The sequence below is a fragment of the Cuculus canorus genome, chromosome 1, assembly GCF_017976375.1.
Source record: "Cuculus canorus isolate bCucCan1 chromosome 1, bCucCan1.pri, whole genome shotgun sequence".
In the NCBI taxonomy this organism is placed as follows: domain Eukaryota; kingdom Metazoa; phylum Chordata; class Aves; order Cuculiformes; family Cuculidae; genus Cuculus; species Cuculus canorus.
Window position 1 is genome coordinate 146,929,638 of NC_071401.1, and position 17,937 is coordinate 146,947,574.

At 42.0% G+C, this 17,937-nt stretch overlaps 1 protein-coding gene across 2 annotated transcripts in view; it reads left to right on the plus strand.

Annotated features, from left to right (window-relative positions):
- Positions 1–743: 743 nt before the first annotated feature.
- The window catches only part of APPL2 (adaptor protein, phosphotyrosine interacting with PH domain and leucine zipper 2), a 37,580-nt gene continuing 20,386 nt past the window's right edge, over positions 744–17,937 (plus strand). The window contains exons 1-4 of one of the 2 annotated variants that reach the window (XM_009561987.2): positions 744–888; positions 6,149–6,247; positions 16,088–16,147; positions 16,617–16,688. In XM_009561987.2, coding sequence (XP_009560282.1) covers positions 835–888; positions 6,149–6,247; positions 16,088–16,147; positions 16,617–16,688 — 285 coding nt within the window. In that variant the 5' untranslated portion in view covers positions 744–834. Of the gene's footprint in view, positions 889–6,148; positions 6,248–10,922; positions 10,977–16,087; positions 16,148–16,616; positions 16,689–17,937 lie in introns of those variants that run through there. The other variant, XM_054058715.1, reaches the window with a different exon arrangement.

Sequence of the window (17,937 nt, forward strand, 5' to 3'; positions counted from 1 at the left end):
GAATGGGGCTACAGAAGGCCAGTCCATCCCCTCATGCATCCCCCTTCCCACCATTCTACTGTCCAGGGAATGGAGCCAAGAGAAGGGATGCATTGTCAGGAGACAGAGCCAAAAGTGGGGCTGCAGGAAGCTGTTCCAGCCCTTGCTGCCTGCAGCTGCAGAGGTGAGCAGGACCCCTCTACCTGACAGTTCCACCCCACGGGTGAGGCGACCACAGCACCAGCCCAGCCCAAGGAGCTAATCATAGAATCATTCAGTTTGGGTTGGAAGGGACCTTAAAGATCATCCAGTTCCAAATCCCCTGCCATGGGCAGGGACACCTCCCACTGGATCAGGCTGCCCAAGGCCCCATCCAACCTGACCTTGAATCCCTCCAGGGATGGTGCAGCCACAGCTTCCCTGGGCAACCTGTGCCAGTGCCTCACCACTCTCAGGGTGAAGAAATTCTGCCTTATGTCTAGTCTAAATCTGCCCCTCTCCAGTCTGTACCCGTTCCCCCTCGTCCTATCCCCACAAGCCTTTCCGAACAGTCCCTCCCCAGCTCTCCTGTAGCCCCTTCAGGTACTGCAAGGTCACCGTAAGGTCTCCTCGGAGCCTTCTCTTCTCCAGACTGACCAACCTCAACCCTCTCACCCCGGCCCCACAGCAGAGCTCCTCCAGCCCTCAAAAGTGGCAGGAACCCTCCCCCCGGGCTTTCCCCGTGACTCGCTTCCTCCGGCAGACGGGAACTGGGAGGAGCGAGCGGCTGCCGCCCCGCCGCCACGGGGAGGGGCCGGGACCTCGCCCAGCGCCGCCGCCGGGGCGTGGCAGGCTGGTCCCCTCGCAGCACGCACCATGCCCGCCGTCGACAAACTGCTCCTGGAGGAGGCTTTGCAGGACAGCCCGCAGGTAGCGCCCGGGGAGCGGGGGAACACGGGGGGAGAGCCCGGCTGCACGGCGTGACCCTGCGGGGCGGGAGGGGGCGACACCCCGGGAGGGAAAGGGCGCAGCCGTCCCGTGGTAGGATTGACACCTCGGGAAGGATCGGGAGGGCGGAGAAATGGGTCAAGGTGACTTCACCTGCAGGAGCGTTCGGGGAGCAGGGATGCTGTGAAGGCTACGAAGATGATGGGAGGGCTGGAGCACCTCCCATACGAGGACAGGCTGAGAGAATTGGGGTTGTTCGGCCTGGAGAAGAGAAGGCTCCGAGGAGACCTTATAGCGACCTTCCAGTACGTGAAGGGGCTACCGGAAAGCTGGAGAGGGGCTATTCACAAAGGCTTGTGATGATAGGACGAGGGAGAATGGGTATAAACTGGAGAGGAACAGATTTAGACTAGATATTAGAAGAATTTCTTCACTCTGAGAGTGGTAAGGCACTGGAATAGGTTGCCCAGGGAAGTTGTGGCTGCCCCATCCCTGGAGGGATTCAAGGCCGGGTTGGATGGGGCCTTGGGCAGCCTGATTTATTGGGAGGTGTCCCTGCCAATGGCAGGGGATTTGGAACTAGATGATCTTTAAGGTCCCTCCCAGCCCAAACTATTCTATGATTCTATGAATCAGGGATGCTGTGAAGCAGGTCATTAGCACCCGGCTGGAGTCAGGGGGAGGCTCTGACCCCCTACGGGGCATCCTTCAGGGAGAAATGGGTCCCCCCCCCCCTACTGGAGACCTCTGGAGAAGAGGGCTGGCAGGGCAGGATGTGAGGATGCTGGGATGCAGCATCCCTTCTCTTTGCCTTCCTGAAAGCAACCCCACCTTTATTCTTTCTCCTCACGCTGTACCGTCTAGCTGTAAGGGTGGCCCAGAAGAGTTGAGGTCTGTTGGGGAAGGATAGGTGGGCATGGCTTCCTCGGAGGTACCTGAGGGAAAGGGAGATTTCTGCGCTGTGAGTCAGCTGGCCTGGATGACAAAAGTGGGCTGAAGGAATGTCACCGCCAGTGTGCCTGCTTCACCCTGTTCCAGGGTGCTAGTTCAGGTATAGAGTCTTCCTGTGGGAATAGATAGGTGAGGTGGATCCCACTGAAAAAGACCTTCTGAAAGAGTCTGAGAAATGAGGATAGGTGGTTGCTGCCCTTTCCTTCCCAGCCTGTGCAGGCAAGAGAGAATGTTTCTCTTCTCACCCCCATGTTGCACCCTGTACCCCAGTGCTGGGAGCCGTGGTTCAACGCAGCCACAGAAGTGAACCTCCGAGGACTGTGGAAACCCCACAGCAAAGAACACACCATGCCATGATGCTTTCAGTAAGGAGAGAGGTGTGAGGCCTTGGGAGCTGGAGAAGGAAGATGGAAGCAGAGAAGTTTGGGTGGAAGAGAGAAGAAGGGGTAAGGAGAAGTAGGAGTGGGAATTTCGCAGGGAAGTGGGGAATGTAGACTTGAGGACAAAGCGTGATCCAGGCAGGGAAACAAAAGTAATTGGTGAAGATGGGAGGGCAGGGTGGGTCAGCATGGATCCTGTTCCCAAGAAGCTCTGTGTTGTAATCCTAACTCATCTGCTGATGGATCAGGAGGAGGAATGAATAGGTAGCTGTGGAGCAGTTTGCTGAAAGGTGCTGCAGAGTCTGTCGTGAGACATTTTGAAGGAAGGGTTGGACATGCACCTGTTAGGACTTAATGAGTCTTGAGGCTCATCTGCTTATCTTGTTCACCTCTTCTTATCCTATTTTTCTGTGATTCCATGAAATCCCATCCTAGTAAGAATGATTTTCATCATCTGTTTGATATGATGTATGTGGAATCTCCACCATTGGAGGTTTTTAAAAATTCAGCTGGGAAAAGTGTTGAATAACCTGATGTAATGTTACAGTTAGCCTGCTTTGAGCAAGGCTTTGAACAAGGTGACCTGCAGAGTCCCTTGCCAGCCTGAATTGTTCTGTGTTCCACAGTTTACTGAAATGTGCTAGATTTATTATGAGCAGTTATTAACATCTTTAGTATTAACCTTCCCAGTGTGTTCTGGAGCTGAAGAACTTGACACGGGGGATAAGTGAACTCACTTCTTCAGTCAACACTTCCTTCAATGATTAAAAATGTAACACTGACTGAAAGCATCTGGACAATGCACTGAATTGAATTTGGAGGTCTTCATCTTTCTTCTGACCTGAAATGAGGATTGTTAACATCTCCTTTGCAAATACTGGAAATACTAGGCTGTGCAAAAACCTTGGTATTTGCAGGTTGTTTGGCTTGAGTTGGTTATGACCTTTTGTTCAGGCCCTGTAGCTTTGGGAGGGAGGACATTGTGTAATTTTTTATAATGGCCTAGTGTTGCTAAAACTTACTTTTTATGTAAGGAAATGGGTTTTTTTTTCCAGTCATTTATATTTTTATTATTTTTTTCTTGGAGAGAACATTAGATTCACAGTGTAACAGAGCACCCCTGTGAGCTGAGTGCTACAAATTCAGGGCAACAAGGCAGTCTCTGTCCCACAGAGCTTACAACAGGTCAGCTTATGTTATCATTTACTTCTCCATAAAGTGACCTGAATCTCCTCTGCTGTGTCCAGTCACTTACAGCAATACCAAGAGACAGTAACATGAGGATATAACCTCACTTTATACAAGCTTTATGAGGTATGTAAATTACATGCAAGACAGTAGAGAATTAGGTCATAGTTATTTCTTCATCAGCTTCCTGAAACTTGCTTTCTCTCTCTGCAACAATATAGTACTTTTGTCTTGATTTGTCTCCAAGTACTGGATGAAAAAGGCCATAAGAGACTTTGAAGTATTTGGCCACCAAATAAGAGAGAAATTTACGCAAACAGTCATGCTAAATTTCAGGGAAATATTTACATGAAAGTAGATATTTTTTCCCTGTGTTCCAAGAAGCTGAGATAATGGTGCTATTAACGAGGCCTCCTAAATGTTAGCTTAGTATTTGGATTACTGGTTTATTTCAGTAGCATTAGCCAGTATGCCAGAATTTGTCCAAACAGCAACAGCAAACATACACATACTGGTGTTTTGTTGCAGTGACTTAAAATGGTGTTCTTAAATATAAACTTTTACAAGAATAATTTCCAAACTGATTGAATAATTTATTGTTTTTATTATTTTTGAACAATGTACTAATAAATGAGGCCAAGACTTTCAGAAATGATTTCCCAGAGCTGTTCCACCTCAACCCATGTATAGCCATCTGAAAAAACTGAACCTGCAAAAATTCAGAAATATCTAGGAATCTGGCCGACATTCCCATTTCTGGAAGCCTTTTCTGGAATACAGAAGTGTGTAATTTGTAGCCTTCTTCAGGCAATTTCTTTTTAATTTTTAGGTCTTGTCTTCAGATTTGTTTTGATAAACATTGTGTCAAGTTTTATCATTTTCACCTTCTCTAGATTTATTTTTAACCATCTTCACACCCTGTGCATTTCATGTGTTGTTGTAACACAAAACAAGGAAGATGAGCATTGTGTAGAGAGAGTATAATTTGTTGGCATTAGTTTTGCTTGTTTTAATGCATCATTGCAGATAAAACATTTAAAACCAGATATTTTTGAAAAGCAATATGTTTTCAATTACCAAAATAATAGCTTCTTGTGGAAAACTCAAAATCGTGCCACTGTCTTTGCAGTGAAGTTCTGCACGGAGGTCCTTTACAAGTTGTGTTCCTGGTATCTGTTTCATTGACTTGGCCTTCTCTCCATTCTTCTGTTTTTTTTATGTTCTCTTTATTTGAAAACAGCACTTTGTATGAAGTATCTCCTTACATGCCTAGATGTCAAACTAGTTTGTGAAACGCATTGACTGCCAGTGTCTCTAAGGTAGAAAGTTTTGTAGCAGCTTAGCACATTAGCAGGCTGAAATGTTGAGAGATTGAGAGTTGCTCAAGATATGGAAGAACTCCCCTGCAATGTCTGGAACAGAATCCAAGGACTGACTCCCAAGTCATGTCTTCAACTGCTGAGCCACACTCATTTCTGGCTGAGATAGTTCTCAGCAGAGATGAAATGATAGTTAATCTTAGGCCAGGGTTTTTGAAGGATGTTGATGTTGAGTGTTTCAGGACAAACATGAAGTCTGGACAGAGAGTTTTGGAGAGAGGAATAAATGCCTTTGGGAAATATGTGTGCCTTCTATTAAATAGTGGAGCAATTTAAAACTTGCTTAAGACACTGAAATAAATTTCCCAGATTCGAACCTGCCTGGTACTAGGAGGACAATTAAAGCACTTGCTCTGTTACAAGACTGTCATGATTATTAAATTACTTGGGTTTATGGGTTCCCCTCACGTAAGCAGATGAAACTAATTAATGTATAAACTAGCTGTACAGATGGAAAGACATTGCGAGTTAGCATCAAATAGATTAGATTTACCAAACCTAAGACTAAGTAAGGATGGATCATGGCTTTGTTAAAGGGATAGCCTTCCCTCTTTCATTACTGTCTTGATCTGGCATCTGGAAGCCAATGTTTCTCTGAGGTATCTTTGTTTCCTTTCTCAGGAGCTGTGTCAGCAACATAATTATTTGTTCCTGATGATTCCACCAAAACAAACTGAGCAGATTCGTGTCTTTACGATGACACAAGTCCTTATACTCTTCCCTCCTCCCCACCATGTTGTGACACAGATGAGCTAGCAGAATGGAGAAAGTATGGGGCATCTCTGAGTGGTTGTATACTTCTCTGCCTGTTGTCGTAGATCAATACTCAGTTGTTTGGTCCTATTACATCAGCTAGCTTTGGCAGTGGCCCTTTAAGAGTTGTTCAAGACAGTTGAGAGTGAATAATACTCTGTAAATTATCTCACTGAAAGGGGTACTTTTAATGCAGTCTGACATTAGAGAAGCGAAGTGAGCAAGCAGTGGTGTTTGACCCAGAGTCCCTAACGTGGCTTGGATTACCGGTAGTCAGCAGGCAGATATTCAGGATTTTTTACATTCCTGTTGGTGTCGGAAGGAATGTCTATTAGTTAAACAGGCTGGGAGTCAGGATTTGGCCATAGCATTTTGTCACTTTGCTTCCTTGTGCCTCAGTTTACTTATCCATAACAGAAGGACTATTTTCTACATGTTTTGAGATTTTGAATAAACAAAATTGTGCAAAGTTAAAGACTTATTATTACTGATTGATTTGTATTTTTGGTTATCATCTGTTTACAAATGTTTATTATTCTTTTTAATATTTTCACTTGAGACTAAAACCATTTTTTTTTCCTTTCTTTGTAGACTCGGTCTTTGCTTAGTGTATTTGAAGAAGATGCAGGAACGCTTACTGAATATACAAACCAGTTGCTTCAGGCAATGCAACGAGTTTATGGCGCTCAGGTAATTTTTCATTTGTGTTTCTTTTGTTCAACGCACAGTAGAAGATAAGTAGCTATTATGGTGCTGTTATTTACATGAAAGTTGCCAAGTACTTGCATCTCATCTCTTGTGGTTTAAGCAGAGTTGTGGGTATTTTCCATCTGATGTCTCAGCCCCTTCCTGCTTTGATGTTCAGAAAAGTCATATGCATGAAAAAAAAATCTTATCTGCTTTGTCTGTTTTCAGACAATTAATAAAAGAAAAATTGTGGTATGTCCTTACCTTATGGTACAATGGAAGGCCAGCCTTGACAAAATTGCTTGCCTAAACATGGACACAATACACAGATAGGTATGCACACTGACTTTAGGCATCTAACTTAAATGCTGTGACTCACGATTTGAAAGGAACTGTCTGTGTCCATTGGTTACAGAGAGAATGTATTCTTCGAGTAACACTGAAGTTAAGTACCTAAATTAGCCAGTGTGAAAAATATGGGAGCAGGAGCAGAAAAAAAATAACACTTTCTAAAGCACTTACATGACCTAGATGACTAAACCCCTTTGAAAGTAAAATTTGTAAGGTAAATCATATCCAGTGCTTTGGAAAATGATTCCCATGTGCATAAAACTAGGTATTTCAAAATACCATATCTAGATCTCATGGAACATTTGCAAGTATTTATATAGGTTAGATACCCAATTTCATTCGAAACAACAGCTTTTCTATTCTTAAACTCAGAGGACACAGAGAGGTGAGGAGAATGGGAGTATTTTGAATTTACCTGAAGACTGAGTGCCTGATTCTTCTGTTACCCAGAATCACTTTCACTATAAAACTACTGTACCTTATGTCCGTTTGGTGGAATTGCTCTTTTGGGTGACTGATAGTGTGACCTAGAAGAAAGAGTTGTCTGCCTGGGTTCTAGCTACCAACACCTGGAAGATCCAGCTTTGGAGAGCTTCAAAGCCTTCATGTCCTTTTTCTTGTATAGATGCAAAGCAATCTGAGCCTCACAGCACAGCTCAAAAACATAGAAAACAAGATAGCACATAGCCAGGGGCTGGAGGTGTGGCATGAGATCAGCACTGAAAGTCGGTGATGGGCGTTTTGGTAGAGTTACTGAGCTTTAAGAGTAGCAAGGGTGTGGGGCATGTTGCATATTAGAAATCTGAGGCGAAAGAGCAGGTAGGATTGAAATAAGGGAAAGAAGGAAGTCAGAGGATAAACATTGCTTGAGTATTGGGTAGTTTGTGGACTACACGCCTTTTTTGGGATGGCATTTTAGGAAGCAGTTACTCTGGCCTGTGACTGATGAAAAAAAAATGCTTTATCTGCTTTTGTTTGCCTCTTCCTTTCCATCTCAGTTATAGCCTTCTGCATTTCTGTTGCCCTACAGTTATGACATTTCCTCTTTCTTCTCACTGTCTCAGCACATTTACTGATCTGTACTCGCAGAACTAATGAGTCTACTGGCTACTTTCTTCCTGCATACTTCCTGCTTTCGTTTGATCTAAATATTCAGTCACTTGTGAAAACTGGATGTGTTCCTTGAAATACCTCATCATATGTTTGATGCCATTTTGAGATAGAACTCAAACTTTTAAGGAACTGCTCCTTAATATTTAAAAAGAAAACATTCTTTCTGACTGAACTTGCCCTCAGTTTTCTGAGAGGCATATCCCTTATTGCAAAACTTTATGATTGCAATTGCCCACTAAACATGAATGAACAGTTAAGAAAAATCTGTGTGATATTTGTTTTCTGCCTAATCACACCTTGAAGGAAAATCCACTTCCGATAATGCATTGTTAGGAGACTCATTGTTTAGGCCTTCCTAACAGCGTATGCAAAGAATCATACAATGCTTTGGGTTGGAAGGGACCTTAAAGACCAACCAGTTCCAACCCCCTCTGCCATGGGCAGAGATGCCTCCCACTGGATCAGATTACTCAAAGCCTCATCCAACCTGGCCTTGAACTTTTCCAGGGATGGGGCACCCACTACTTCTCTGGGCAGCCTGTTCCAGTGCCTCACCACCCTCACACTAAACATTTTCTTCCTAATATCTAATCTTAATCTCCCCTCTTTCACTTAAAACTGTTAATACTCAGCCTAACACTGCATTCCCCGATAAAGAGCCCCTCCCCGGTTTACCTATAGATCATCTTTAAGTACTCAAAGGCTGCTATAGGGTCTCCCTGGAGCCTTCTCTTTACGCTGAACAAGCCCAACTCTCTCAGGCCATCCTCATATGGGAGGTGCTCCAGCCCTCTGATCATCTTTGTGTCTCTTTTCTGGACTATTCTATCAACCTTTTTCATTTTGAGAGGGAACAAGATGTGGTAGAGTATAAAATTGAGAGTAGTGAGAAGCCAGGTTCTGAATTTGCCTTTTTGTTTTTCCGACTTAAATTTTGTCTTTGCAGTGTCATTGTCATCCCCTGCTCTGATTTACTTACCTGTAAAATAGGAATTACAGTTACTGACCTACTTTGAAGCAATGACACAAATTCTTTTTGCACAGCCATAAAAAGGGCTGGAATCACGTCATGGCAGACAGACAAAACAGCACTGGGTTGTACCAGTCCACAGTATTGAAAAATCAGGGTTTATGCACCCTCAAGAGTTAAGACAATTTTTAAAACTTAAATTGTTTTTTTTCCTCACTACATCCTGAACTTTAAAATTTCCCAGATAGGTCTCGACCTTATTTGGAAGATTTTTTCTGGAAAAGTTTACTAGAAGTTGGGTGTTGAAAACTCAGATTTTCATGTAATTCAAGCCTCTGTTGTTTGTGATCACGTAACAATAGTTGCTGCTTCTGAATGGATGCAGTGCAAAGTCTCTGGGGAATAGCAGCTAGTACCAGCTGAAAGCTGTTAATTATCTGTGTGGATATATGCATGTATTTGTCCACACACACTGCTTTGTGTATGGAGCAGCACTAAGTTTGTATATTGACAGCTCAAGCTGCTCTAAAACACTTGTATTGGTGCATTTGAAAAGAATTTCTATGAAAGATGGAAATATTTGCCTGGGATTTTTAAACACTTAGAAAATTAGGAATCTTTTTGAACGCTTTTTTTTTTTTCTTTCCACTACCAATTTCTGCTGGATGCTGGGTACTTACCTTTTCAGACTTACATGTGTTCAAGCTGGTCTTAATTTTGCATGCTTTTAACTTTTCTAATGACAGTAAGGCAGTTGTTGGGATGAAGCCCACTCCAGTGAATGCACCTGTAAATGATATAGACTGACCTTAGAAATTACTTGAAACTGCTTTTGTCCCAAGAGTGGAAGGAGGATTCTGCAGCATCCTGTAGGAGGGTGGAGGCATTGCAGGGTGTTGCAGTGGATATACTGCCTAGGCACATGGAACTACTTGGGTGTGGAAGGGCCCATAACACTGGGCTGCAGCTGGGTGATGTATTCCTAGCAGATTGCCTTTGGGTGGAAGGCCTTCAATGTGTGACAAACCCCTGGTATCTCTGCAGGATCAGGGCTGGGCTCTCACCTTCCTGGGAACCCAAACCAGCTGATATGGGGTGGCGACTATTTTGCACATGGAATTTTTTAGTGAAAAAGAGACTGTGATGCTAAAAGGCAGATGCAGTGTATGATGCCTTGATTAAGGAGAAATCACGGGAAGCAGATGTTTGAGCCATGCTTGAGTAGTGAGGTTCAGTTGATCTGGCAAGCCCCTGTGTGTAAATGCAGCGAAACAGTTTTATGTTTCTACAGAAAATAAGCCACATCTGTGTGGGTACGTGTTTTACTTCTTTCTCTAGTTCTCCCATCTGTGCTGTGGTACCCTAAAGTAATTATCAGGTTAGTGGTCTTGTAGAGCAAATTGTCCTCACAGAGTTTGTTCTTGTAATTCTTCCTCCTTGCAAGCAAGCCCCGATGCTGCGTTTGGCATTACTTCTGCCTGATTCCTGCAATTGTTGTGTTCATCATTCTGGCCATTTTATTACCTGAGCAATATGTAATGCAGCAAGCAGGGCCTGCTATAAAACTTATTTTACTTGAGTTGCGTGCTGAGGCTCTTGCAGTGGTGTATGAGCAAAATGTGCCAGCTTACATTCTTCACTTCCCACTGCCATAGTAAATTGTTTTCAGAGCTTTACTATCATCCCCAGTTCTTCGTCATACTATAGAAATGGCTTAACTGAGATCTTCACTTGAAACAAAATACCATTTAGAAAATCAAGAGACTGTTATATCTCTACTGACCATTAGAAGGGATAAACAGTTAAAGCAAGTTAGAGGAAAGTAAGGTGTAGTATATTGTCATTGGAAAGAGGTTTCATCTCATTATTCCTGACAAATCCATCTAGATACTAAGAGCTGTGATGGCACAAGAGAAAAAGAAACCCATGTTGCTTTTATCTATACATCCAGAGAGATAACAGCATGGGAATTGTCAAGTATAGTTCTGTTCAGCATCTGTATCTCTGAAGAGTTGCCTTGTGATTCCAGAGTCATAGGAGCAAAGCAGCAACAGCCGCTGGGGCTCACTGCCTTTTTAGGTCCCAGCTCTTAAGGAAGCTCTTAACAATTACGAAATAGTCATGGGTTATTTGTACCACATTACATGGATATCGGGACAGCTTTTATCTGTTCTGGGCTATTGTAGTGCTTTATACCGGTGTTATATTTCTCCCTGAATTCATGACACCTGCATTTTTCAACAATGCTGCTTGTTTCATCTTCCTATGTATTGACTTTGCTAGGCTGTAACTCAGTAGGTAGGTGTCAAGCTCTCTAGGACATGCATGGGTATTAATATTTATTAAGCTGCATAGCTAATCCCAAGTGATCAGAATTCCTTAATGAGTTCTTGACAAACTAATAAGTAAGCACTGATGCAATTTTTCTTTTAATTGCTTTCTTTTTATGCTTGAGGAAACAATTGTGTTGTCTTTTCAAATAAGATTTTTTTTTTTTCCAAAATGTTTTGAAACAAGTTTAAATTAGCATTTCATAAACCTTCAGTTCCACATAGAGAAGCTTCAGTAGAGTATTAGATAGCATGAACACTTGCAGTAAATTACAGTTGTCAGCACTGACTTCTGTGAAATAATGTATGTATCATGCTTCCATGTTTGTTTTAAGTTTGCATCACTCACTTATGTGCTTCCTGAGGCATGTTGCTAACAGAGGTAAGCAGAGCATTATCGCATGGGAACAAATATGTACAAAGCCATGGGAGCTGTTTTCAATACTGCCTATAAAGCTGGAGTTGTCACCATGCCAGGAAGCGAGTTAAAATTGTGCTAGACAGGATCTGGAGATTGGAGTGTGTATAGTATAGACGTATGGATGCCCTGCTGATAGTAATTGTTTTGCAAGAAACTGAAGAGATTCTTACGCTGTTGATCTAGCTGTCCTACTGTAGCTGCTTTTGCTGTTTTACAGCAGAGTTTTGACAAGTGTCTTTGTATCTTGAAGCTATTAGATGATCCTTTGCTGAACCATTCACATTAGTGAAGACTGAATGCCACGCTGTGAATCAGCAGCTGTGCGAGCCATATGTTAGCCTGATCTTGTAAAATGCTGGGCAGCCTGAGCACCCTGGTGAGGCATTAAGCATTCTAGGATGTAAGCCAAATTTTATTACATGTCATTCTGCTCACATAGGGTGCGTGAATAAATACTTCTACCAGTATCTTGCTTGTTTATATGAAGAAGCCTTTGGCAGTTCTGTGTGCTGGTTACTTGCAGAGGTTTAAAAATGCCATCTTTAGCTGGAGTAGGAAAGCAGCTTTGCAGAAAGCTTCATCATATTGTGATTGGTATTGGATGTGCTGGAATAGCTGTCTGTCTTTAGAAGTTAATTTATAGCTCAGCTTAATCCTTTACATGCCCGTAAACCTGCAGTCTGTTAGATGACCGTCTATAGAAATACCTTCTGACTACAATGTATTCTCCCTCAGAGTTTATTTTGGAAAAATACAAAGAGAGACCCTAAAAAGGGATGGACTGCATCACTGGTAAACGGTTAATGGCATGGAGATTTTATTGCAAGCTGGCTATGTTCATATCCTCCTATTCTGAGGATATGAACAGCTTGGTGAACAAAGGTGGAAGGTGGAATCAGCCCAGAAAAATCACATGCCTTTGCTCTGGCATTAGATTAGAAAATAACAGTTGGACATTTTCTTGCTGACTCGTTCAGAGGCAGGTACTGAAATAGCTTGAGAGTTAAAAAATGTTTTCTTATCTCTTGTTTTTTTTCATTTCTAGTAGATTAACGCTTGATTCAAAATACCACTTACATTACCTTATCTATGTGAATTGGTGTTGGCAAACTTCATTAAAGTTTTTTCCTAGGGCTAGCATACCCTAGCATGCCAGCCAAGGTTAAAAAAATAAGTCAGCACGCCTGTAATCATAACTGATTGCTTGATACTTATATGTGTACAGTCCTTTCTTCTTCCCTTCCAGTATACTTTTTTAAATTAATGATGCAGTGATGTCTTCCCTGCTAAGTAAAATCATCTAATAAAAATGAATGTATTTGCAAGGCCCAGTACTGGTTAATTTTGCCTTCATTTAGAATACTTGGATTTCTGTTCAGAATTTTATTTCGTTTCTTCCTGATACATAATCTCATCAATGGCTCTCCCACTCCAAAAATGCTTGATGAATTCTGAAATGTCAAAATTATGTGGAAGAGACGTGAGCATGCAGTCAGGAGTGTACGGTAGCTTTTCTTTTGCTGAGGTATACTGCATTTCAGTCACTTCAGAATACAAGAAGTGAATATTGCTGTATTCCATGGGAAAATGTCTTGGAAATAGATTAAAACCTGTTAAAATAATTCACTTGGGTTTAGTGGATCTGTCAACTGAAGCAATGCAAATAACTTTTAAGTCTTGAGAGTGATTAGTGCTGGGGGAGGAATGGGGAGTAAGCCAATTAGGAAGAAATGGGAGGAGGATTAAACCACACTTTCCCAGATTAATGTGCTTAGCAGTGCAGCGTTACCACTAGGTCAGCAGAGCGCTTTGCCTCCTTCCTGTTCCTTATGCAATGTGGCACTGTTTCAGTTTGCTAGCTTTATTTGATTTGTTTACAATTATTTAGGGGGGGCGGCTGTGTTTGGTTGTTGTTGGTTGTTCGGTTTGTTTTTTTTTTTTTCTCATAATATAATGAATGATTTTGTACTTCTAATGGGAACAAAGTCTGGCAGAGGTTGGGAAGGAGGATGAAGGACCCACAATTAACTCTTCCCCATGAGTAGGGATTGAGTGACAAGTTTGTGGTGTCCTGATACAAAGAACCGAGCCTATAAATGGAAAAGTTTGACCTGCTGGGGTCGGTGGGATATCAGTGATGTGTGGTACTGTCGTCCCAAAATCCCAAGGTTAATTTTATGTCAGGCCCTTCCATCAATTTGTTCTGTACTTGGAGCAGCATACCATGAATGTCTGCTTGGGGTAGTTATGTGACTGTTGTGACCTGATCAAGTACTTGATATGTACTTATATTGTTAACTTACACCCCTTTGAGACCCTCAGGGTTTATATATTCCTCTGTTAACCTGTCACATATTGGAGACTGCCCCTAGGGAGTGGCAGTCACTGGAAGGTGCTTCTTCCACACACATCTTTGCGTTGCCCATCCTCAAACTGTCCCACGCAGATGAGTAATGAGTTTAGATGCTGGATGAAGCAAATGAGGATCTTTTAGTCTTCGGAAACCAGGAGGATAGTTGTCACAAAGGAATAGGATACCTTTGGTGTCAGCCCATTATTCTGAAGCTTCTTTTAGTGTTAGCAAGTTTAAGCCAGAAATATTTATTTTCCAAGTTCAGAACGACCAGCAGGAATAAGTGAAATTAAATAAAAAGGGGGAAAGAGGCATGTTTCTAATGCTTAGTTCATTGATTTCTCTCACCCAGACCCAACTATACAACTGACAGATGGCATCACAGTTGCTGTGTGAGAACTTTGTCTTCTTGCAGTTCTTGCTCAGCTCTATCTTTGAGCTTGTGTTTATGAGAAAGATCCTAGGTCTGAGAGCCTTTGATTCTTTTTGCAATCTGAAATTAATCTTTGGACTCCACCCACGTGCATACAATGAAACAAAGCAACCCTTTTAATGTCATCAGTCCACATACAAGGTGTCTCATCCTTCCTGTCATCAAGTCCTTGTTTGTTAGCTCCTACTTTGAAGGTGGCAAAGCCTCTCAGGTGTTCTTACAGCCTGGGAGCAGGTAGTGAAGGCTCATTCCTCTCCTTGCCTGAGCCCTTAACAAGGTATGTTAATTTTTTAAAAAGCTCAACATCTTTTTCCATCCACTGGCTTGGAAAATACTTAAATGCCAAGTGTTTGTGTGAACCTTTTTCATATTAAAAACTACACAGTCTGCATAACCAGCATGCAAATCTTACATGGATCATTGGCGTTATTATTGTATGGAAGTGTAATGCTCATTACTAATTGGTCTGAGACAAGAAATGGGAACCATCCATCACTGTGAGGTGGGAATAGTTATGGGAGTCACATGATCTGAGTTTGAACCCAGATTAACTTGAGTTCTGAGCCCTTGTTTGTACTTGGAAGGCCTCTGCTCTTCCAACTCCATTCACCTGCGAGTATCATCACCATAGTGTTTTAAGTTGGTTGGAATGAGTTCACCCATCTTTCTGCCATTTCTTCACGTGCAGCTTCTGTTACCTATGCTCTGGCTACTTCTCTTTGTTCTTTCTGATCACTTGAGCATTCTTAAGACTGGCTAAGTGTTTGAAACTTGCTGTCAATATTAACCCTCCTTCCTGGTGTGCCAAGGGGGTACGGAAGCACCGGGCTGTAGTGCAGCATGTCAGAGGTGGCATCAGGCCAAAGTAAAGGGCATTTCAGAATCTGTGGCCCAGTTAGTTAACTGTGCCGTGCTCTGTGTGTCAGGGTGACAAGGGAGAACAAGAGCTCACACAAACTCTGTCCCAGTTTCAGTGGTTTTCTGGACTAGCCCCAGCATAAAGGGTGCTATTAAAGCAGTTCAGAGATCGCTCTGAGTTTTACAGACTCTCTATGGCCTTATGTATTTGGAGAGAGGAATAGATTGTGTTAAGGTTTAAAATGAAATTAACTGAAACAATAATAGTTTTCTGTATTACTGAGGAAAAAAAGGATCTGACGGGGGTTAAGATAGATCTCAGTTCTCCTCTCCTCTTTTTTTTTTTTATTCCAGTTTTAAGTCACTGTCAACAAATCAGGAGCAAAGGAATCAACACGCCATTGTTACGAAGCCATAGAGTAAAGATCGACATATCCAAATGCTTGTCTGCTTTTTTTTTCCAGCTGTCAAGCAAAGTTATATGATTTCCCTACAAGTCTTGCTTTGTGTAAGCACATCTTAAGGATGTAATTCATGGGCTAGTTTAGCCACGAGAATACAGAATTGATGTGCCATAGTATCAATTTAAAGCGCTGTAGTTGCATAAAGACATTCCTCGAGCATGAATGCTTTGTGTAAAAGTACATCTACTGGTTCTCTGAATTGCTGAGAAAAGATGATAAAGCAATATGAAACATTCTTAGGCTGGTATGACAGCTTGCATGTTAGAGGTGGTTCTGGTTTTTTTATTTTTTGTGGAGGAACAGGGAACCTAAACCTAAGCCCCAAATAGTACCTCTATTCAAATTAGTTAAACAAACTGTGTGTTGATTAGGTCTGAAGTAAACCTGTTATTACTGCTTCTCTATGCAAGTGTTTTGGGACTGGTTGGTTACGTATACATGAATGTGTAAGTAGTTGCAGGTTCAGTCAAGAAGCTGCTAACAAAGTAGTAGTGACAGCAGAGCTAAAGACCTTCCATTATTTTTATTAACATGTTGCTTTTGTTTGTAGAATGAAATGTGCCTTGCCACACAGCAGCTTTCAAAGCAGCTCCTTGCCTATGAAAAGCAGGTATGTTCAGCATATGCCTTTGATTTCTTTTCAGCCTCAACACTTGCAAAGTCTGTGTAAACAGTGTAGTTTCCAAAAGTGCTTATAGCATTGGCTTTACTTGGTTTCGTGTGAATACTAGTGAAAATTCCCTAAAATGTTCAAGGGAGTTATGTCACTTCTGAGGATTTTAAAAAAGTGCAAAAGGTATGTTCATAAATTTATGAAGAAGAAAAGCAATTTGTTCCTATTGTATGACTATGACTTTGAAATGAATATAACTAACATTAAATGAATGGACTTTAGACAACATGTAGTTAAAACAAGAGGAGCAGGGTAAAAGACTGTGTGTTATACATTAATGGTTTTCCCTTTAGTTTTATCATTTATTGCATTTTGTAGGAGTATTCATTACCTTTGTAGTAAAGCAAATGTTGTATTTTACTCACCTATACTGATTTATAGACCAAATGTCTGTTTCTATTTCCAGCATTTTGCCTTAGGTAAAGGAGATGAAGAAGTGATATCCACCCTTCACTACTTTTCAAAAGTTGTGGATGAGGTAATTTGAACTGCCAGTATTATATTTTTACGGTATAGAACATTGCTGTTTTTTCTTTTTGTCTTTGTCCTTTTTGATTCTGAGCTTTTCCACTGAAGCGTAGATCGTGCCTAGGTCTTATAAAATCGTTTAATCGGGGGCAGGAGAAAGAAGTATACTGTCACCCTTTTGTAGTGGTTAGGGGTGTTTCTATGGCTTCATCCCACATGCTGTGCTCACAGCCAAAATGAACTTCCTGAATAGGGGAGTTAGACTGAAATGTTTCATCTAGGCTGGGGCCATTTTTAATTTAATTCCATTTAAAAATTACATTTACATCTTTAAGCTTTAAACACTACAGTTTGAGCCCAAACTTGCCAGGAATGGACGCAGGGCAGCTGTGAATTAATAAAGTTGTAGTTTAGTTGCTGTGAGATCACACAGAATCCAGAGGTGTCTGGAGGAGGCTGCAGAAATGCCTGCTGAAGGCAGGTTAGGTACTGCTGCTGCACGCGCTGAACACTTCTGCTCTTTGTAGGTTATTGCTGAGCACTGTGAGCATCTTTCTAAATGCTTTTGTTAGACCTGCCTGTATAACATTTAAATATAAATATAATATCTAGGTCCTTATTGCTTAAGTATGATTTGTCTTATCATTCTTTCTGTTGTGCCATCAGAAGAGTGTTGCTGTTCTTGTTTGTCTACTTTCAACTTAGATTAAGAAGGCAGAAGGCTGTATTGAAGTCTGCCTGTTGGGAAAGAAGATAGGAGAGTTGTGGGGCAAAAAATAAGTTGAAGTTTTTAGAGCCCATGGATAATTAACAGTATAGTGAAAGGAATCTCAGAGATTAACTTTTCCCTAGGCTTCTTCTGCAGCACATCTGCTCTCAAGGGGTGCTTGAAAGGAGCATTTATTTACCTACAGGAAGGATGGGAAGAGCTCTTGGTCAGGGGGTGCCATGACAAGGCAAGGGACAATGGTTTTACACTGAAAGAGGGTAGATTGAAATTCGATATTGGGAAGACATTTTTTACTGTGAGGATGGTGAGGCACTGGAACAGGTTGCCCAGGGAAGTCATGGGTGACCCATCCCTGGAGGTGTTCAGGGCCAAGTTGGATGGGGCTTTGAGCAATCTGGTCTAGGGGAAGATGTCCCCACCCGTGGCAGGGAGGAGTTAGAACTGGATGGTCTTTAAGGTCCCTTCCAAACCAAACCATTCTTTGATTTTCACAAGTCTAGTACTTGTCTATATAAACTATGAATAAATC